The sequence below is a fragment of the Citrus clementina genome, unplaced genomic scaffold (genome assembly GCF_000493195.1).
Source record: "Citrus clementina cultivar Clemenules unplaced genomic scaffold, Citrus_clementina_v1.0 scaffold_2, whole genome shotgun sequence".
Classification (NCBI taxonomy): Eukaryota; Viridiplantae; Streptophyta; class Magnoliopsida; order Sapindales; family Rutaceae; genus Citrus; species Citrus x clementina.
Genome location: NW_006262688.1, coordinates 31,810,898 through 31,827,529, shown reverse-complemented (window position 1 = coordinate 31,827,529; position 16,632 = coordinate 31,810,898). Strand labels below are relative to the sequence as shown.

The window sequence follows — 16,632 nt, the reverse complement described above, 5'->3', positions numbered from 1 at the left end:
CTACAAAATTTTGATTGAAATTTTCATATTCACGTCTGGGAGAAAATTAAAGGAATTTTGAAAGCAAATGAAAAGTTAACATCTTTGGCTAAAGCCCTTTTGAATAAGGGTTCTAAAGGGTTATTGAAATGTAATAATACTAGCTGTGGATATCGGGGGAAGATGAGAAAAGAGATCTATCTATCTCAGTGGTAAAACCATATTAGTAAAATTGAAAAATCAAAAATAGTGTCTGTACAAGTTTTCATAACTCAAGTCTCCATTTTCTGTTGCTCTGCCAGCAGCCACTTCCAAACACCAACCGAACCACTCGTGTCTCCAGGGAAAAACTGTTGAAATTGATTAAAAAGAAAAAAGAAAAGTCAAATGGGAACACATTGATTGCATTCAAATGGGTGGATGGACTTTGACAAGCAAAATGTCAATTTTGAACCGCATGATGAATTTGTCAAAAAGGAAGAAAGTTGTTACCGACTTATTAGATTTTTGGTGTGATAATTTGGCTATAAATTAGAATGTCATTTGATGAGAAATGAGTAGCAATGAGCTTCGGCATTGCTCAAGAAAATAGACATGAAATGTTGGCCATTGAGAGAAGCAATCCAAATCCCAGAGAAGGAATCCAAGTTTTGGTGAGAAATTGAGAGAGAGAAAAGTTCTTAAGCATGTAGTTATATTGAAGGAGTATTTGGCTTCTCAATATGGGTATTACGAGTTTGCTTTGTTAAGGGATATTTATCAGGATTATGTATTTAGGGCTTGGGTGAGAGAAAATTATTTATGAGAGTGTGGTTGTAATAATTTTCCATATAGGGAATATTTTTTTCTGGTTGTCTTTTTGACAACGGCCGTGGTTTTTCTCCGGATTTAGAATTTTCCACGTAAATCTTGTGTTGTGTGATTGGTGTATTCTCCATTAAATTTTTCTGTTAATTTGTTGCTTGACAAATTACTTGGAGTGATCTTGGAGGAAGCTCAATTTCCTAACAAAAACAGGCCAGCGGGACCAATTTGATCAACTTCAACTTCTCTTCGTGAGAAAATTCTGGCTCTCAACTTGAAGGAAGGTAACTCGTAGAGGCGAATTGCAGAGTCTTTACCCGACGAGAACAGGACAGGTTTAGCCTCAGCATCAAGCATCCCAAAAAAGTGAAGACAACTCCGCATTGTTCTTGGTGTGTGTATACAGCCTCAAAATCTGCCATCTTGGTCAGTAAACCAAATTTTGATGGTCTCGTCCAAAGAAGACGAGAACAAATACTCATCCCAGAATAGCAAAGACGTCACAGTATCACTGTGCCCCTTTAGTGTCTGAACACACTCTAAGTTGTCAAGATTCCAAGTCCTAATTGTGTGTCCACAGAACTCGAAAACAGCAGCCTCTTCCTTTGAATTCCAACGGTTATCGTTAGAGCTAGAGAGAGAACAGAACCAGAGAGGAGCTCTTATTGAAGCCACCTGTTTAAAGGGATTCGCCACAAAGGTTCCTTTCCAAACCGAGATCACACCACCTTCAGAACCAGCAAACAAAAGATCATTATTAACCACCAAAGCATTAACTTGCCCAATTGGTCCTTGCAGAACAAACGACTAGTAATCACCGCTAGCCGCGTTAACTCTCCAAGATTTAACGGCGTTAGGCAAACCGAGAAAAACCCACGAACCTTCTCTAATCAAACAACCAATTTCAGCCCCGTTGGTTATAACATTGACACACCTGCCGGAGTCGCGATCCCACACGCTAACTCTACCTTCCCTAGAACCCGAATACAATTTATTCGACCCGGAAGGGAGCCCGACATGCGTAACGGCTTTCTTGTGACCGTTTAATTTCATCAACGTCGCGAGACTGTTGGTGGTGTTGTCGCCGTCAACGGAGTGAACCCATGAATGCAAAAATCGGCATTTGTCGCCGTAGACGCAAGAATCAGAAATCCAGTTATTACAAACCCTAATCTGGGGATGGGTGGTGGAATCTTTGGTCGGACTCGGAGCTGTTCTTCTGGTTGAATCATCGGCGGCTCAGGCTTATTACGCAAAAAGCGACACGGATTGCTTTTACATCTGCCTTTGAGCCAAAATGAACAAATCACACCCGTTTGAGCTTAGGCTTGCAGCCGGTTCTTGGAGAATACAAAGCCATACGATATCTGAATTTGAGTGAACTGAAACGAGTGAGAATTGAAAAGATACTAATTTACCACTTAATTGATCTATATAAAAGCTTTTCGATTCATTCGCTCCCTTATCCGCGCGTCCCAACCGAACGGTCTTCTTTTTCAAATTTTAGTATTTTCTTTTTTATTTATACAATTATAATTTCCGCAAATTAAAAGCAAAATTGTATTCCTGACCAAACCCGTGAGTCCGTGGCACTCCATGGCCCAAGACCAGATATGAAAACAATATGGGCTTGGGTTTAAGAATCAATTCATTATGGGCCAATGGCACCCTTCCCCGGCATGATCCACAAATTTACTCGAATGACCAGCCGCTGGACTTTCCGAGTAATTAACTTGATATTTGCATATGAACACAACCTTGTACTATTTGTAATCGCTGTAATTTTTATCCAATCCATTAATGTGTTGCAGTAAGACAATCTGTTCAATATTATTCCACTTCGGACTTAGCATTCTAAACAAGCCATTTATATCATACTATACTATATAGGGTGTGTTTTTCACTCCTCATAAAACGGGGTTCCATGTTTGGTTGCAGCAAATTGCTGCATTAGTTTTTTTTTAACAATTAATTTATTTATTACAATAATAAATAAAATAGATTTTTAATTCAATTTAATATTATATAATATTAATTGTTATTTATATAATATAACTAACTAATATGTTGTTTAATTATATTATAATAACCGATATATAAAAATTAATTATTATTTAATATAACCAATAATACATGCTTAAATATTAATAAATTTGAATATTATTAATTTAAAAGTAATATAAATAATGATATAAAATATTATTACATATACTACAATATGTATTGCACCAAACATAATATTATATTACAACTTAATACACCCTACTGTAATATTATATAAAAAACAAATACAATACAATATATTGTGTTAAACCTATCTATAGTATATTAGCATAATATATAATGTAACAATAAATCTCTAGTTAAGATGCTAATAAAATATAAAATATATATATATTAATAGATTAAAGATTATAAATTTTTATAAATTTTTTTATATTTTATTGACATTCGGATGGTGATTCTCCTCACTAAATAATTATATATATATATATATATATAAGATTTGAGGGTTAGCGGAAGCCACCAATTCTCAACCATTTTTTTTATTGCAAAATGCGTAAAGTAAACAGCCCCGTATTTTATATTATAATAATACTAAAAAATATAACCGCATTTCACGCATCTTTGAAAAAAGAATTTAGTATTATCTTTTTTTGTTACTTTACACTTGATGAAACTGATAAAAAATATAAATTGATTTTTTTTTTAAGATGAGGCAGCCTTATAAAAAACAAAAAAAAACTATTAGCCAGCAATACAAATAAAGAAGCAACGCAAGATAAAGAATAAAATGAGAGAATATATTATAGAATGATTTTATTCATTTCAATTGTGTGTGTACAAAACAAAAAGATGAGCTCTCATTTTATAGTTACATAATCACTCCATGAAATTAATGAAAAATTATGGATCATAATTCCTTATGAGATAGTGGGAGTTATAGGAAAGGTAGAGGTTGCTAATGGGAGATAGTGGGGAGACTAAGAGATATATGTTATGAACATCTACATTTATTTTAATAAATTCATAACACTCCTCCTTGAATGTTCATTACAAATAATATACCTCATTAAAATATTTACATAATTGTTATTGTGTAATAACAATTAAATTAATTATGAGAAGATGAAAAGTCAAATCTAAAAAAAAAATCTCTATTTATTAAATAATAAAAAATATACAAAGATAAAAAGTGGTGATGTCACATCACCTTCTCAAGTCCCAACTTTATATATATATATATTTGATTGAAACATCATCCACGTGCATGGAGCCGTGACCGTCAATTCTTGTCAACGACGGAAATAAAAATAGGAGTAGGAATCGGGAAGTCACTTTTAATGAAAACAGCTCAACGTGATGACAAACACAGCTAGTTTGGCCACTATCTCCATCCGCATCCCTCTCCCGTAGATTAGCTACGCGTGTTTTCATTTAGAAATTGAGATTTCATCCAAATCCAATAGCTTGACGGTAAGTCTATCCATTTCATTCATTTTGCTTTTTAGTTTACTCATGTTCAATGGGCAAGTAAATTAGGCAATTGTCTAAGGGCCTCGGAGCTGCCATTGAATTTGAGTCTCTGTATGTAACGGGGTTTTAATTTTTTTTTTTTTAACGAAAATATTTTACTAGTGGAATCGATTTAAGGGAGTTTCAGTCAATTTTAAATTAAGAAAATGATTACATGGGTGTCAATTAAGTATTTATTTATTAGGGTGATACAAAATATTTAGTAAAAGTATAATTTTTTTTTCTTCTCAAGCGTTGAAATTGGAAGTGAAATTGAGTGATACAGGTGCACATTTAAAATTGAGGTTGAACAACTGTAGCTTACAACATTAAATTATTTAGTAAACACTAACTGTTGTATCTTGAAAGTTATGTTAATATAATTATATTTTCAATAATATTGCCAAAATTATTATTTAAAAAACTATATTTATTACAAATTATTAAGTTTTATTCCATATTTATATTTTTTTTTCAACATCAACTATAACTTAAAAACTATAACACCTCAATTTTAAATAGAACTTAAATCTAAAATAAGTGATACCCAATAATTGAAGAATAGCGATATCAAATTAAGTGTAGTGTGCAATACCTTCTAAAGCAGATGATCTTTGTTACATTTTGGTGCAAGAATTGGAAGTCAAAACAACCAACGGCTAATGAACAATTCAAAGTAGCGCCAATAATTGCGGATGATTTACAACGAAGAACCAACCATTCTCGAATGAACTAAAGCCATGATGACAACACTAGAGTAATAAATAATATTCATTTTCATCAACAAACAAATTAATCAACACACAAAAGGAGAAGAGGAGAGAAGAGAGAATGCAAAAGCAATCTCTCTTCTTTGAATCTCCCAATAGAGAATTTCATAGAATAGTCATTTATTCTTCTTGAACAATCAAAAAATAAATAAAATAAAATATACCCTTTTTCTTTCTCTCCATATACTCACCATTGGTCTTCCCTTTTATGCTGCTAATCTTTAAACAATTTTCTCTTTTGACTTTTTCTCCGGGAAATTATGAGCCAGCATCGTGCGTTTTCTTCTCCAGACTTAGCAAAGGCTTCCTCAAGTAATGCGGATCGCCCAGAAGATCTTAGTTTCGAAGGTAGTTTTAGTGTTGTCATATTGATAATGAATTAATGATATGATTGATTGAAGATATTCGAGTTTCATCTTTTATTTTATTTGATTTGATTTTTTTTTTTGTTTTTTTGTTTTTTATAGGTATTGCAGCCAATGTAAAGCTATTACTAAAACTAATCCAGGATCATACTGAGGCAAGCACGAAAGACCAAGATCACAGGAAACCACAAAGGATAGCTGGAATGATAACAATTCTAGATGATGTTAAAACAAGGATTCAAAAATCTCAACCTGTTGCCAAGAGATCAGTTGCGGAGCTCAGACGATGCAACACAGATCTTAGGCCTAATCATGCGCCAAGGGACAAAAAGCTTTGTGAACCAATAACCGATGACAAAGAAAAGTTGAGAAGACAGCTCAGCGCAAGCTTGGCTGCAAGAAAGAGCTTGGAAGTTTTATGTTCAAGCTTGGGAAAGGAGAAGGAAATTATGGCCGGGGAGCTGGCTAGAAAGGTTCATGAATTGAATGAAATGGAGGAACTTATCAATGACTTTAAAGCACAAAATGCGTCATTGTTGGCAAAAGTACAAAATTGTGCAGCCGAGCACAAAGAGAAGAAGTGCAGCGCAGGGGAGATACAGGGGAATGCAGCTCTCCAAGAGCGAAACAAGGCTCTTTCGGAGCACCTTTTGAAGTCCCTTGATGGGTATCGATCATTGAAGAAGAAGTATAAAGATGCCAAAGAAGAAAATACAGCCATGCGCGCGACAATGGAGGAACTGGAGAAGAAAGTAGAAGCTGGAATTGATCAAATACTTGGATTCAGACAACGAATAGCGACAAAGGAGGAACAAGAGGTGGACATAGAAGAGGAGATTACAGCATTAGAGGGTATGTTTGATAGCTTCAATATGAAGATCAAAAAGCATATACAAAATAAAAGTGATTGTGGTAAGCCCAAGGCACCAATCAATGCCAGCAAGCCTTCTGTCCTTGCATGAGAAGAAAGGTTCTGCTTGCTTGTAAACCGGAGTCGACTCGACGGAATTTTGTTTTGTTTTTTTTTTTTTGGCGGGGGGGGGGGGGCCGCGCGGGGGGCGCTGGCTGTGATGGGCATTACGGAATTATCCACAAGAGGGAAGCAGTTGTAATATGTCAAATGTAGTAAGCGATTAGTAAGATTGCACATTATGAGAAAATTACAATTCGCTAGCTCAGTTTTCCAGCTTAAAGCACGTGTCAACTTTTGTACATTTCCAAATTTTGTTCTTTTCAAACATCTTCAATCCTTCTAATTTCCACAGATATAAGCTAGAAAATTGAATCCTTCTAATTTCCACAGAAATAAGCTAGAAAATCAATTTTCTATATGAGCAATACTGAAAATCTCAATATTTAAATCTCAACTATAATAGCATTCATCTACTAGATAATGAAATAATGATTTTACAAGTTATAAAATTTACCATCTAATAAATGAATCACATACAAAATTAGATTTAAATGTTGAGATTCCTAACATTATTTATTCCTCATAATTGAATGAATTCAAACAGCTTAATGGAAGCAAAATTTGTATAATTGCTACTTATCTAACGTTAATTTAGATAATCTAGATAATCAACTTAAATTTGTAGAAATACACTTATTCATGTGTACGGCACACACAAACCCAATCTTGTTCACCAAATAATACATTTTCAAAACCCAGAAGTCCTTTTCTATATAGATTTCATATCATTATTCAGCAAAACTCTGCAATTTGCAGGCTGCAATGGAGTTCAAAACCCAGGAATTACTTACTGCTTTGGCCCCAGTTGAACTCGCCAAACCTTCTGCTTCATTCCGCCTGCTGGTCAGGATCATATCCTTTTTGCTCAGATCACACTTATCAGGCAGCTCAAGACTGTAAATTATAAAGGTTAAACATGTAGATGAACCAGACAACAGGGCTCCCTGATCACTTGAAATGGGTTTCCGATGCAGAATAGTTCCTCCAGCAGCAACAATCAGTTCTTGTAGATATCCTCTGTAGGACGATTCAAACCCTCCCATGGGATAGAACTTCAAACCATGAAAGAGCTTTTGTTGCTGCAAGCAAGAAAAGTTGTTTATAAGAAATAAAAATTTAACAAGCATAGACATAAGCACTTTAGTAGGTACATATACTTTGAGCGCAAAAAACACTCAGTTTGAGATTAGCTTCCGCTAAATTTGCATTTAGTTCCTACATGAACATGAACAGAACATGTTTTATATTTTACCTTCATAATCCAGAATTGAAGTTAGAATTTTACAGAAACTTAAGATATGCCCCGGTTAATACAAAATTAAAGATCTTCTATGACAACTAAATGGCAAAACATCCAGCAAAATGTGAAGAAAATAGTTAAATGAACAAACCAACCTTATTTAGAACTCTCAGTCTTCCTAATCGAGGACCATTCCTCATTCCATGCACATCAACAATAATTTCAAATTGCTCCTCATCAACGGGTTTCATGGCTTTCATGCACGCCTTCACCCCTGTAAACAGACACAGACAGACAAGTTCCTACTGAGTATAATTCTTTACACAAATATGAAATATATCATATGCATAATAAGCACTGCATAGAATTATGCATGTGCATGTCTTTCCTGTGTGTTTAGTGAACACACTTCACAATCTGATAAAAATTTCTTAAAACTCCTAAAGTTTAATAAAATGTATTCACTAAGTAAACAGAGGTAACTAACAGTTAACATTCAGTATCCATTTCCCCTCCAAGATGCCCATCAAATATTTGATGGTTCTTTTGCATGCTCCATTTTCATCTGTTGATGCGATGATATGGGTGACACATGAATCCCATTTCTTTAACAGCTTAACTTTAGATATTCTCTCAAATTCAGAAACAATTTCCTGCAATCCAAGTATCAAGAAGGTATTAGACCGTTTTGCTAATCCTGTCAACAAAATATTGTATCTGTACAGTATACCTGCTCTCCAACTGTAAGAGCTGAGCAACAGAGAACCAACTTGTTTTCCAATGACTGCCAGCTATTTGTACCGATGTCACTTTTAAAAGCAACTTTATTGTGTTGAGTGAGCAATTTTCTGGAAAATATAGAAGAATAATAAAGTTGTACATGAGATTATTATATTGCAGAAATGCATTATAGCTTGTCATAATAAATTCCAGGATAAATTTGATAAAAGTCATCAACAAGCATACTTTGAAATGCATTTCTTTCTGCTTTCTTGAGATCCAGGATTCTCATTAGGCAAATTAGAAGAGGTATGAAGAGGGCATAACATGACAAAGTTATCCTGTCAAGAGATATTAAAAAAAAAAAAAAAGATGACACCATGATCAAAATGTGAGAAATGAATATCTACGAAGTATAGAAATCATTTTTTATGTATAAAGCTTACAGTGTCCCATCTACACTGCAAGATCAACTTTGCACAAGGAACATGAAAGCTCTTGCGACATGTCTTCTCATAACAACCAAGTGCTGCACCTTTGAGTCCACAACAGCAACATTTAATTCTCCGACTTCTGGCTAATTCAGCTTCAAGATTAATTACAGTATCATCTTCAAAGTAAACGTTAGGAGCCCTGGAAATAATTTTGTAAACAGCAGCGGTTAAAACAAGACTGATTGCATTTTCCTAATGACTTGAGCCTGCAGATAAGTCATCGTCTTAACTTCTATAAACTCTAAAAGATCACATTCTTTGTTAGACATAGATTACATCATAGTAGAAGCAATAAAAATTAATAACTAAAGCAGATAAACAGCAATTCACACATAGACAGTAAGCTTTTCTGAACCACTGTTGTATCTCTTGGATTTGTTTGGCTATAAGGATCAGTGAAGCCATATTACATGCAGGCTTTGACCAATTCTGTAAATGGCAATTATAATGCTTTAGAAGCAAATCTTTTGCTCTTGAAAAAATTCATTTACCATTCAGTGCAGTTCCTGTGTGAATGTATGATCTTGGATCCACCATTGTAATCTGCAGAAACAGGTTTGCCATTATAGTAGTGGACCATCTCTCCTGAAGCCTGTAAAATAACTTGCAGATTATAAACCATTGGCATGTGGGGATCACATGTTAATTGTCATACATGAGAGAGTCAGGTCAAAGGGAGGTGATGGATCTGTTGAGAGTTGAGACTAAATATGAAGACAAAGGAGAAAGAAATACCTCTGAGTTTTCTGAAGAATGACAGAAAGAACATTGAATTTTGTGAGCAAGGGTTTCACATTTTCGCAAAGCTCCTCTCTGTGTCTTATGAAGCTTCTCCAGAGCTCCGATATCAGAACTACCTCTAACCCCTTCAGGGGATTGTGTTTCATTTGCAGTACTGCTGCAACCCTCTCGAACTTTACTCTCCTCAACCAACCCATCTTTTGAGATTCCACTAAAAGAAGCTTTCATTCTTTTGTTCCATTGCAATTCTTTATTGCATTTTAAATTTGAAGAAGTTTTTGTTTTTTTAGCAGTTTTGGTTGTTTTTCCCTTGAGAAGAGATTCTTTCTTATCAGCATCCTCAAAAGTAGGTATCAGTGATGGTTGAGGGACTGTATCTTTATATGTTTTCTTTTGAACCACAGAAACCTTTTCAAGCACGTTGACTTCAGTAGAGTCCACCTTTCGTCTCTTCGACTTAGTGCAGAAATCCTCCTCAGTCTGGCTATTGATCTTCCAGCACTTTTTTCTAGTCTTCATGAAGTGAAGGTCTTCATCACTGCCTTGCTTCTTACCCAGAGAAGTAGGCAAATCAGAGCCAATGTTCTTCCCATGCTGATCTACAATTTCAGCTCTTACAGAGGCAGCAAGAACATTATCAGGTATTGGCTCTGCCGCACAGGTGCCCCTCCTGTTACTAGACTTCTGAGAAAACTTAGCATTACTGATACTTGTTTGCTTTTGTACAAAGTTTTCAGATTCTTCATTTGAAGTTGCAGGAGTTGTGGAACCTTTATTTGTATCTCTCTTTGCACCTTTATTTGTATCTCTCTTTGCATACTTCTTTTGGGCAGTACTATTAGCCTTCCTGCCTTTCTTGTTCAGTTTACCATTCTCAATCATATTGTTAGGATTTGTGTTTCTTGGGCACAATGCCTTGCAGCGCCCCTCATTCACATTTCCATTTCCTTGTTCAAAGATTACACAAGTAGCATTTCCATTACTGAGATCTACAACGGTGTTTGAACCCTGCAAAGCTGCTTCTAGCCCCTTTCCATTTTCTTCAGCATCTGCCACCTGCATTGCCAGTGTTTTTAGTAAGAAAAAAGGAAACTGACGCAAAATGAAGCAGTACAGTGAAATATGATATAGGCATCAATACTTGAGTCTTCGTAGGACTTGGAAGAAGTTCGGGAGAGCAAGCCCTTTGTGTCCATTCAAATATCTCACTTTCAAAGAAATCCAGGCCATCAGATTTGCCATGTACTTCGGCCTACATAAATTTTCCAATACATAAGAGAGAAATTATATCATCAAACAACCATAAAGCATAATATTCTGGTTTCAAGGCAACAGAGTCAGATAAGAAACAGTGATATGGACAATTATTGCAGATTCTGGAAATAGTAAAATTTTGTAAGTATGAAACAAAACTTAAAAGCAGTGACAATTTATTTTAAAAAAATAAAAATCTAGCAGAATACTATGACTAATACCGAGTAGATTAAACTACTCACTGTAGGGGACAATTCAGAAGAACTTATATCTTCTGAGTCCTTCAGATCACTGAAAGAAGGAACATCTGGGGGTGTTATATATGCATCTGTCTCTGTATGCTGACTTGATTTCTCTCTGTCTTCTTCATCCCTCAACCAAAAGAAAGGTGAAAGCACTGTACCTTCTTTGTTTATAACAGGATTCTCCCTTATAACAACTGAGCTACTCTTTAACTCACTGATGGTGTTTTTAACAGTGCCACCTTCCAACTTTGCAGGCTGTGTTGGGGTTTCTGGAAGAGGATACTGTGCCACCTGAACTCTTTTCTTGGTTGGGCAGGAAGGTTTCGTGCAAACAGTTCCAGAGGGTTCCACAGTGGCTTTACTTGTTCTCCTGAACCTTTTGCCTTTTGATGTTCCTTGATGCTCTACTTTGTCCTGACAGCCTCCAGTACCTTGTTCACCACAAACAAGATCACCTTGAACCCACTTTTCTTTATCTGTAGGAAGGAACAAGAAATGGTAAAACTATTAACCCACAACACAGGCATTATATGCTTAATTGCATGCCAAAGCATATAAAGCCCATAACAGCTATTGGACAAGTTACTCCCAGGTTATAACTAAGATATAACTTAATCATTTTTTCCCTAATAACAGCGATACCAAGGGGGAGCAATGCAGATATCACTAGAAGTCCAGAAATTTATGCCCACATCAATTAGCCCACCTAATACTTCTATTCATTCCCATGGTATCGTGATTATTTTTATGCATATTTTGCAAATGCTTCTTAGATTGAGGCTTTTACTTCCAGAACAGGCAGAAACTCTACACTATTTATACAACAGATTTATGTGACACTACATCACCTGATGACTTAGTTGATGATTCATTCTGAGTAACAAATATATTAATTCCAGAAGCAACTTCCATGCTTTTGTAAACACTGACCAAGTTGTCCATGTGAGGAGCAGCGCGAATCTCTACAGTCAAATAAAGATCAGGTTATCCATCTTATATCTAAAAAAGAAGAATGATTTCCAATTCAACATCACTGCAAGCTTGGCCTCACAAAAATTACCCACTATGCATTACGACAATAGAACCCCTCATTTAGTTTCTTCCACCCCAGATTATAAATGTAATGTATACGAAATAGATGAGAAGTGAAATGGACAACCCTTAACCTTATGCTTTTGGCATAATCAAATCACAAGAATTCTGAAGCAAATTATCAATAGAAATTTCAAGTCACCAGACTAGCTTATGATTTCAAATATCACTAAACTCCTCAAAATGATGACAGATTAAAAATTAACAATGTAAACAATCTAAAAAATAAAGCAGAATCTACACCTCTTCGGTGATAGGGCATTTTACAAACCGGACAATTAGAACCCGATTTCATCGATTTGACAATGCACGCACTGAAAACAAACATAATATCACCGCGTCAGATTAATGGGTCGGTTACTTTTACAAATTTGGGAATTAAGAACAAATAAGCAAGCAAAGCAAAGAGAGATTACTTGCAGAATACATGATTGCACGTAAGCGAAACAGCAGAACTCAGCAAACTCAAGCTGCAAAATAAATCAAATTAGAATAAAAAATTAGATTTTAAATTTAATGATGAAGCTGTGAGTTATCTTTGCTCCCGTGTTGAGTTTTACCAAATAGGACACTTGAGTTCTCTGCCCATTTTCTCCAAGTGACTTCTCTGATCCCCCATTTTTTGCTCTGTTTATTTCTTTTTTCTTTTTCCGTATTTGTTCTTCTGAATATCTTTTTCTTTTTTTTTTCAGAAAGAGTTGGAGAGACAAAGAAGGGAACGGGATTATTAGATTAAGATGAAGGTGGCGCCATTTTTTGTTTAAAATGGAGTGAATCGTAAATCTTTCGAATTTTATGACGCGCGGAAAAATTGCCATTTCGCGGGTCAAAAATAATAAATTAAAACAATTCTTTTACGAGACAGCGAAGAAGAAAATCTTGCCACGTTGACGCCGTATGTCCAAATAGCTAATGGACCTCGTCAAATAAGGCCCAAGTATTAGTGTGCAGCCAAGGCCCTTGGACCAAGCTGACGACTTTTACCCTACGTGGCTACACCAGGATTCAGGAGGGGTTTAGAAAATTAAACTTGTAATTTCAAAATTAAACTCGTATATCATACTTCAAATTTAGAACGAACATCATTTGGAGAGGACTGAGAGTCTTGAGATAAAAAAGCAATGTCTCGTCAGCTAGTTGATAGTTCATTTAGGTCCTATTTGATATTTAACTGCTATAAATTTTAAGTCACAATTATTGTGAAAAAAAGAAAAAAGAAAAAACTATAACAATTGATAAAGATTGAAAGTGTATAATAATTCTATAATGATGTATGTATTTTTATAATATTGATGGTGAGATTGTTGTGTACCCTTAAATTTAAATAACATAGTCTTAGCCATTCACTTAATATAATTTAATATAATGATAATTAATTAATTAAAAAGGTTTTAATCTCTTTGCCCAAGCTGTGTACATCCACTTTCTATTAGTAACATTTCGCCAATTTAAAAATCCCTTATCATCTAGCAAATACAATAATAAGATAATTGCCAATATGAATATTATTAATCCAAAGAAAGTTAACTAGTTACATCTTATGAATGTCTAGCATTCCATTCAGAATGATACATGAGTAAACGACTTAAACCTAGCAACTGAGAGAAAAATACTAAGGTGCTATGACCATAACATTGATACATAATATTTTTTTACTCACTGAAATCGAATCCATTATTCCTCCCGATTAGTAGAACATATATCTTGTTGTGCAAGTATGACACATGACTAATTGCAGCTTATTTGCAATATCTAACTTTCATATTTCAATTATATTTGAATATAGAATCTTTATCTAAAAGAAGATGCACGCATAAGCATTATGCAATGAAGAAGCTTATGTCTTAATATGTCAAGAATTCAATTTCAAATAAAAGAACTTGTTAAGAATTCAATTTTAGATAAAAGAATTTGTTATATGGTATTTTATCGTATCTCTTATTATTATTATTTTTAAATTTAAAATCACCCTTTCATTTATTTGTTAATTGGCTATATTGTTTTAAAAATAATTAATTTTTTTATTATTAGAAATAATATGTACCATTGCTTAGATCTAATGGTATATCTTTTTACATTATTGTTGCTGTCAAAAAAATTATTAACATCACAGAGAGACTTGTATGATAAAAATAATTATTAAATAATAATTATAATAAAAATAATAATGATAATATATACTTTTTGTCATACAAAGTTCTCTCTTATGTCACTCTATGATAAACAATTAGTGTTTATGTACATTGTTTACACTATACTATCAACCAGTGCCTTTTATGATAATCGGGAAGCTAATTTTTCATAAATATTTATCAGTCATCGCCATGGCAAAAGAAAAAAAAAAGCATTAAACTACGTCCAAATGCTAGCTAGGATAGATGCAATTGGCAATTAAGCCAATAGTAAAGAGAGCTTCAAAAGAAGAAACTTCTTCATCATTTGAATAGAAGCAATCAATTCCAAATGCTTCTTATTTCACCAGTAATCTCTACAAGAACAATGACCATCTTTAAAATGGTGAAATCGACTACGATCCCTAACAACAATCTCTCTGCTATAAACTTTTGAGATAAGTTTGATTGCTAGATGGCAATCTGCACATACTCTCAAATTCTTAACAACCCTAACTGGAGTTCCAGGCGCTGTATTAACAAGCATAAAAGCAATTGCAATCTTCTCGCTGTGATAAGATAAAGTATCCTCTTTCTCTTCCTCTTCTATGTCCGCGAACACATTTTCTGTACGAGGAACATACCCTTCCAGCTTCAACTTCTTTGTGATCTCCGCCAGCATTGCATGTATTTCCTCAGTTTGAGGATGAGATCTATCACCCATGAAAAATTCAAAGACGCGATTACCCAGCTCAACAAGGCTATGCCCTGGAGTCTTCTTCACCCTTTCCTTAACCATTGTCCTCCTAACCTCTTGCACATTTAACCAACGCTGCTCGTACGCATACAGGTTAGAGAGGAGCACATAATCCCCGCTGTGTTTAGGCTCTAATTGCAAGAGTTTTGATCTGGCAATCTCCGCTATAGCCGAATGGCCATGTATTGTGCATGCTCCTAACAAGGTCCTCCAGATGACAGTATTTGGCGGCATTAGCATGTTTTGAATATACTCATAGGCCTGTTTAACCAAGCCCGCCCTACCCAACAAATCAACCATGCACCCGAAGTGTTCTATCTTTGGCATAATGCCATACTCATCTTTCATTCTTCTGAAATAACTGAAACCCTCGTCAACCATTCCACAATGGCTACAAGCATACAAGACACCAACAAAAGTGACCTCCCCAGGTACAAATCCCCCTATCTCCATCTCCTTGAAAAGTTCTAGTGCTTCCTTACCAAAACCGTTAACAGCTAAACCAACAACCAAAGTGCTCCAAGAAACTGCATTCCTCTCCCTCATCTCATGGAACACTCTTTGTGCGGCACTAATAATCCCACACTTGGAATAAAAGTCCAAAAGGGCATTATTAACATTCACATTGTCACTCAAACCAACCTTCCATAGGTATGTATGAGCCCTTCTCCCTAATGCCAAAGCACCAAGCTCAGCACATGCAGAAAATAGACTGACCATTGTGTACCCATCTGGCTCGACACCCTCCGAAGCCATTTCCCTAAAAAGAGTCAAGGCCTCATTTGGTTTCCCATTCGAACCAAACCCATTAATCACAGAATTCCAAGCCACAAGATCTCTTTCAGACATTAACTCAAACACTTTGCACGCATCTTTAACATGACCAAAAGCGGCATACATATGTACTAAACTGTTTTGAACAAAAACCAAGGACTCAAACCCATTTCTTATAGCAACGGAATGTGTCTGCTCACCCATTCTAACATCTGCCAACTTAGATATGGCTTTCAGAAGAAAAGGGTACGTATGCGTGTCAGGTTTAATGCCAGAAACGTGCATTTTAGTGTACAACTCAACAGCTAGCAGTGGGTTGTCACTCTCAGCATAACCTCTGATCATTGTATTCCAAGTGAAAACATTTGGGTTTTGAACATGTGAAAAGATGTTATGAGCATAAGACATTGGAAATGAAAGAGACACAATAGCGTAGATAAGGTATTTGCCCAAGTCCGGATTGTTGAGCGGGACCCAATGCCTGATAGAGAAGGCATGAACTTGCTTCAGTTTGTGCTTTGAAGATGCACATACTTGCAATAGGGTGATGCATTTCCTGACCACGTACGTTATTGGGTTTTCTTGGGAAGCTGGAGTGGATTGGTAGAGAGATTTTACACGACAAGGAAGGTCTGAGATTTCTTCGTAACTTGGCTGCTTTGAGTGCATGAGCCATGAGGTCATGTTTGTTGGACAAACGGCTTTGTCTTGTATTCTTACTGAGATTTTGCAATACTGTGTAATCCCAGGCCATACTGATAAAAGATAGCAACGTGCGTGCCTGTCACGTTGTTTTG

The 16,632-nt window shown here is 35.4% G+C and overlaps 3 protein-coding genes across 4 annotated transcripts; 1 reads left to right on the top strand and 2 right to left on the bottom strand.

Moving 5' to 3' along the window:
- Window positions 1-5,109: 5,109 nt before the first annotated feature.
- LOC18052316 lies at window positions 5,110-6,466 on the top strand. Its single transcript, XM_006448922.2, has 2 exons — window positions 5,110-5,417; window positions 5,537-6,466. The coding sequence occupies exons 1-2, from the start codon at window positions 5,330-5,332 to the stop codon at window positions 6,394-6,396; spliced, it is 948 nt and encodes a 315-aa protein (XP_006448985.1). The 5' UTR covers window positions 5,110-5,329; the 3' UTR covers window positions 6,397-6,466.
- A 593-nt stretch (window positions 6,467-7,059) lies between these two features.
- LOC18052315 (protein BREAST CANCER SUSCEPTIBILITY 1 homolog) lies at window positions 7,060-13,001 on the bottom strand. Of its 2 annotated transcripts, XM_024192017.1 has the most exons (14): window positions 12,754-13,001; window positions 12,610-12,663; window positions 12,437-12,507; window positions 11,950-12,063; window positions 11,099-11,577; window positions 10,744-10,854; window positions 9,597-10,658; window positions 9,353-9,453; window positions 8,814-9,000; window positions 8,614-8,708; window positions 8,378-8,495; window positions 8,135-8,300; window positions 7,803-7,921; window positions 7,060-7,486 (listed from the first exon to the last, which is right to left on the bottom strand). In XM_024192017.1, exons 1-14 carry the CDS (start codon window positions 12,810-12,812, stop codon window positions 7,136-7,138), a joined length of 3,087 nt encoding a protein of 1,028 aa, XP_024047785.1. In that variant the 5' UTR covers window positions 12,813-13,001; the 3' UTR covers window positions 7,060-7,135. The 2 variants fall into 2 exon arrangements, with proteins under 2 accessions (XP_024047785.1, XP_024047786.1); XM_024192018.1 differs by lacking the exon at window positions 11,950-12,063.
- A 1,538-nt stretch (window positions 13,002-14,539) lies between these two features.
- Window positions 14,540-16,586, bottom strand: LOC112101117 (pentatricopeptide repeat-containing protein At4g21065). The gene has a single exon (XM_024191396.1). It carries the CDS (start codon window positions 16,517-16,519, stop codon window positions 14,669-14,671), a length of 1,851 nt encoding a protein of 616 aa, XP_024047164.1. The 5' UTR covers window positions 16,520-16,586; the 3' UTR covers window positions 14,540-14,668.
- Window positions 16,587-16,632: the final 46 nt, after the last annotated feature.

Coding starts and splice junctions, on each gene's coding strand:
- LOC18052316 (XM_006448922.2), top strand. CDS start 5,330: ATGAGCCAGCATCGTGCGTTTTCTTCTCCAGACTTAGCAAAGGCTTCC. Junction 5,418..5,536: donor AGAAGATCTTAGTTTCGAAG/GTAGTTTTAGTG, acceptor TGTTTTTTATAG/GTATTGCAGCCAATGTAAAG.
- LOC18052315 (XM_024192017.1), bottom strand. CDS start 12,812: ATGGGGGATCAGAGAAGTCACTTGGAGAAAATGGGCAGAGAACTCAAG. Junction 11,578..11,949: donor ATCATCAACTAAGTCATCAG/GTGATGTAGTGT, acceptor TCCTTCCTACAG/ATAAAGAAAAGTGGGTTCAA. Junction 10,855..11,098: donor CTTCTGAATTGTCCCCTACA/GTGAGTAGTTTA, acceptor AAATTTATGTAG/GCCGAAGTACATGGCAAATC.
- LOC112101117 (XM_024191396.1), bottom strand. CDS start 16,519: ATGACCTCATGGCTCATGCACTCAAAGCAGCCAAGTTACGAAGAAATC.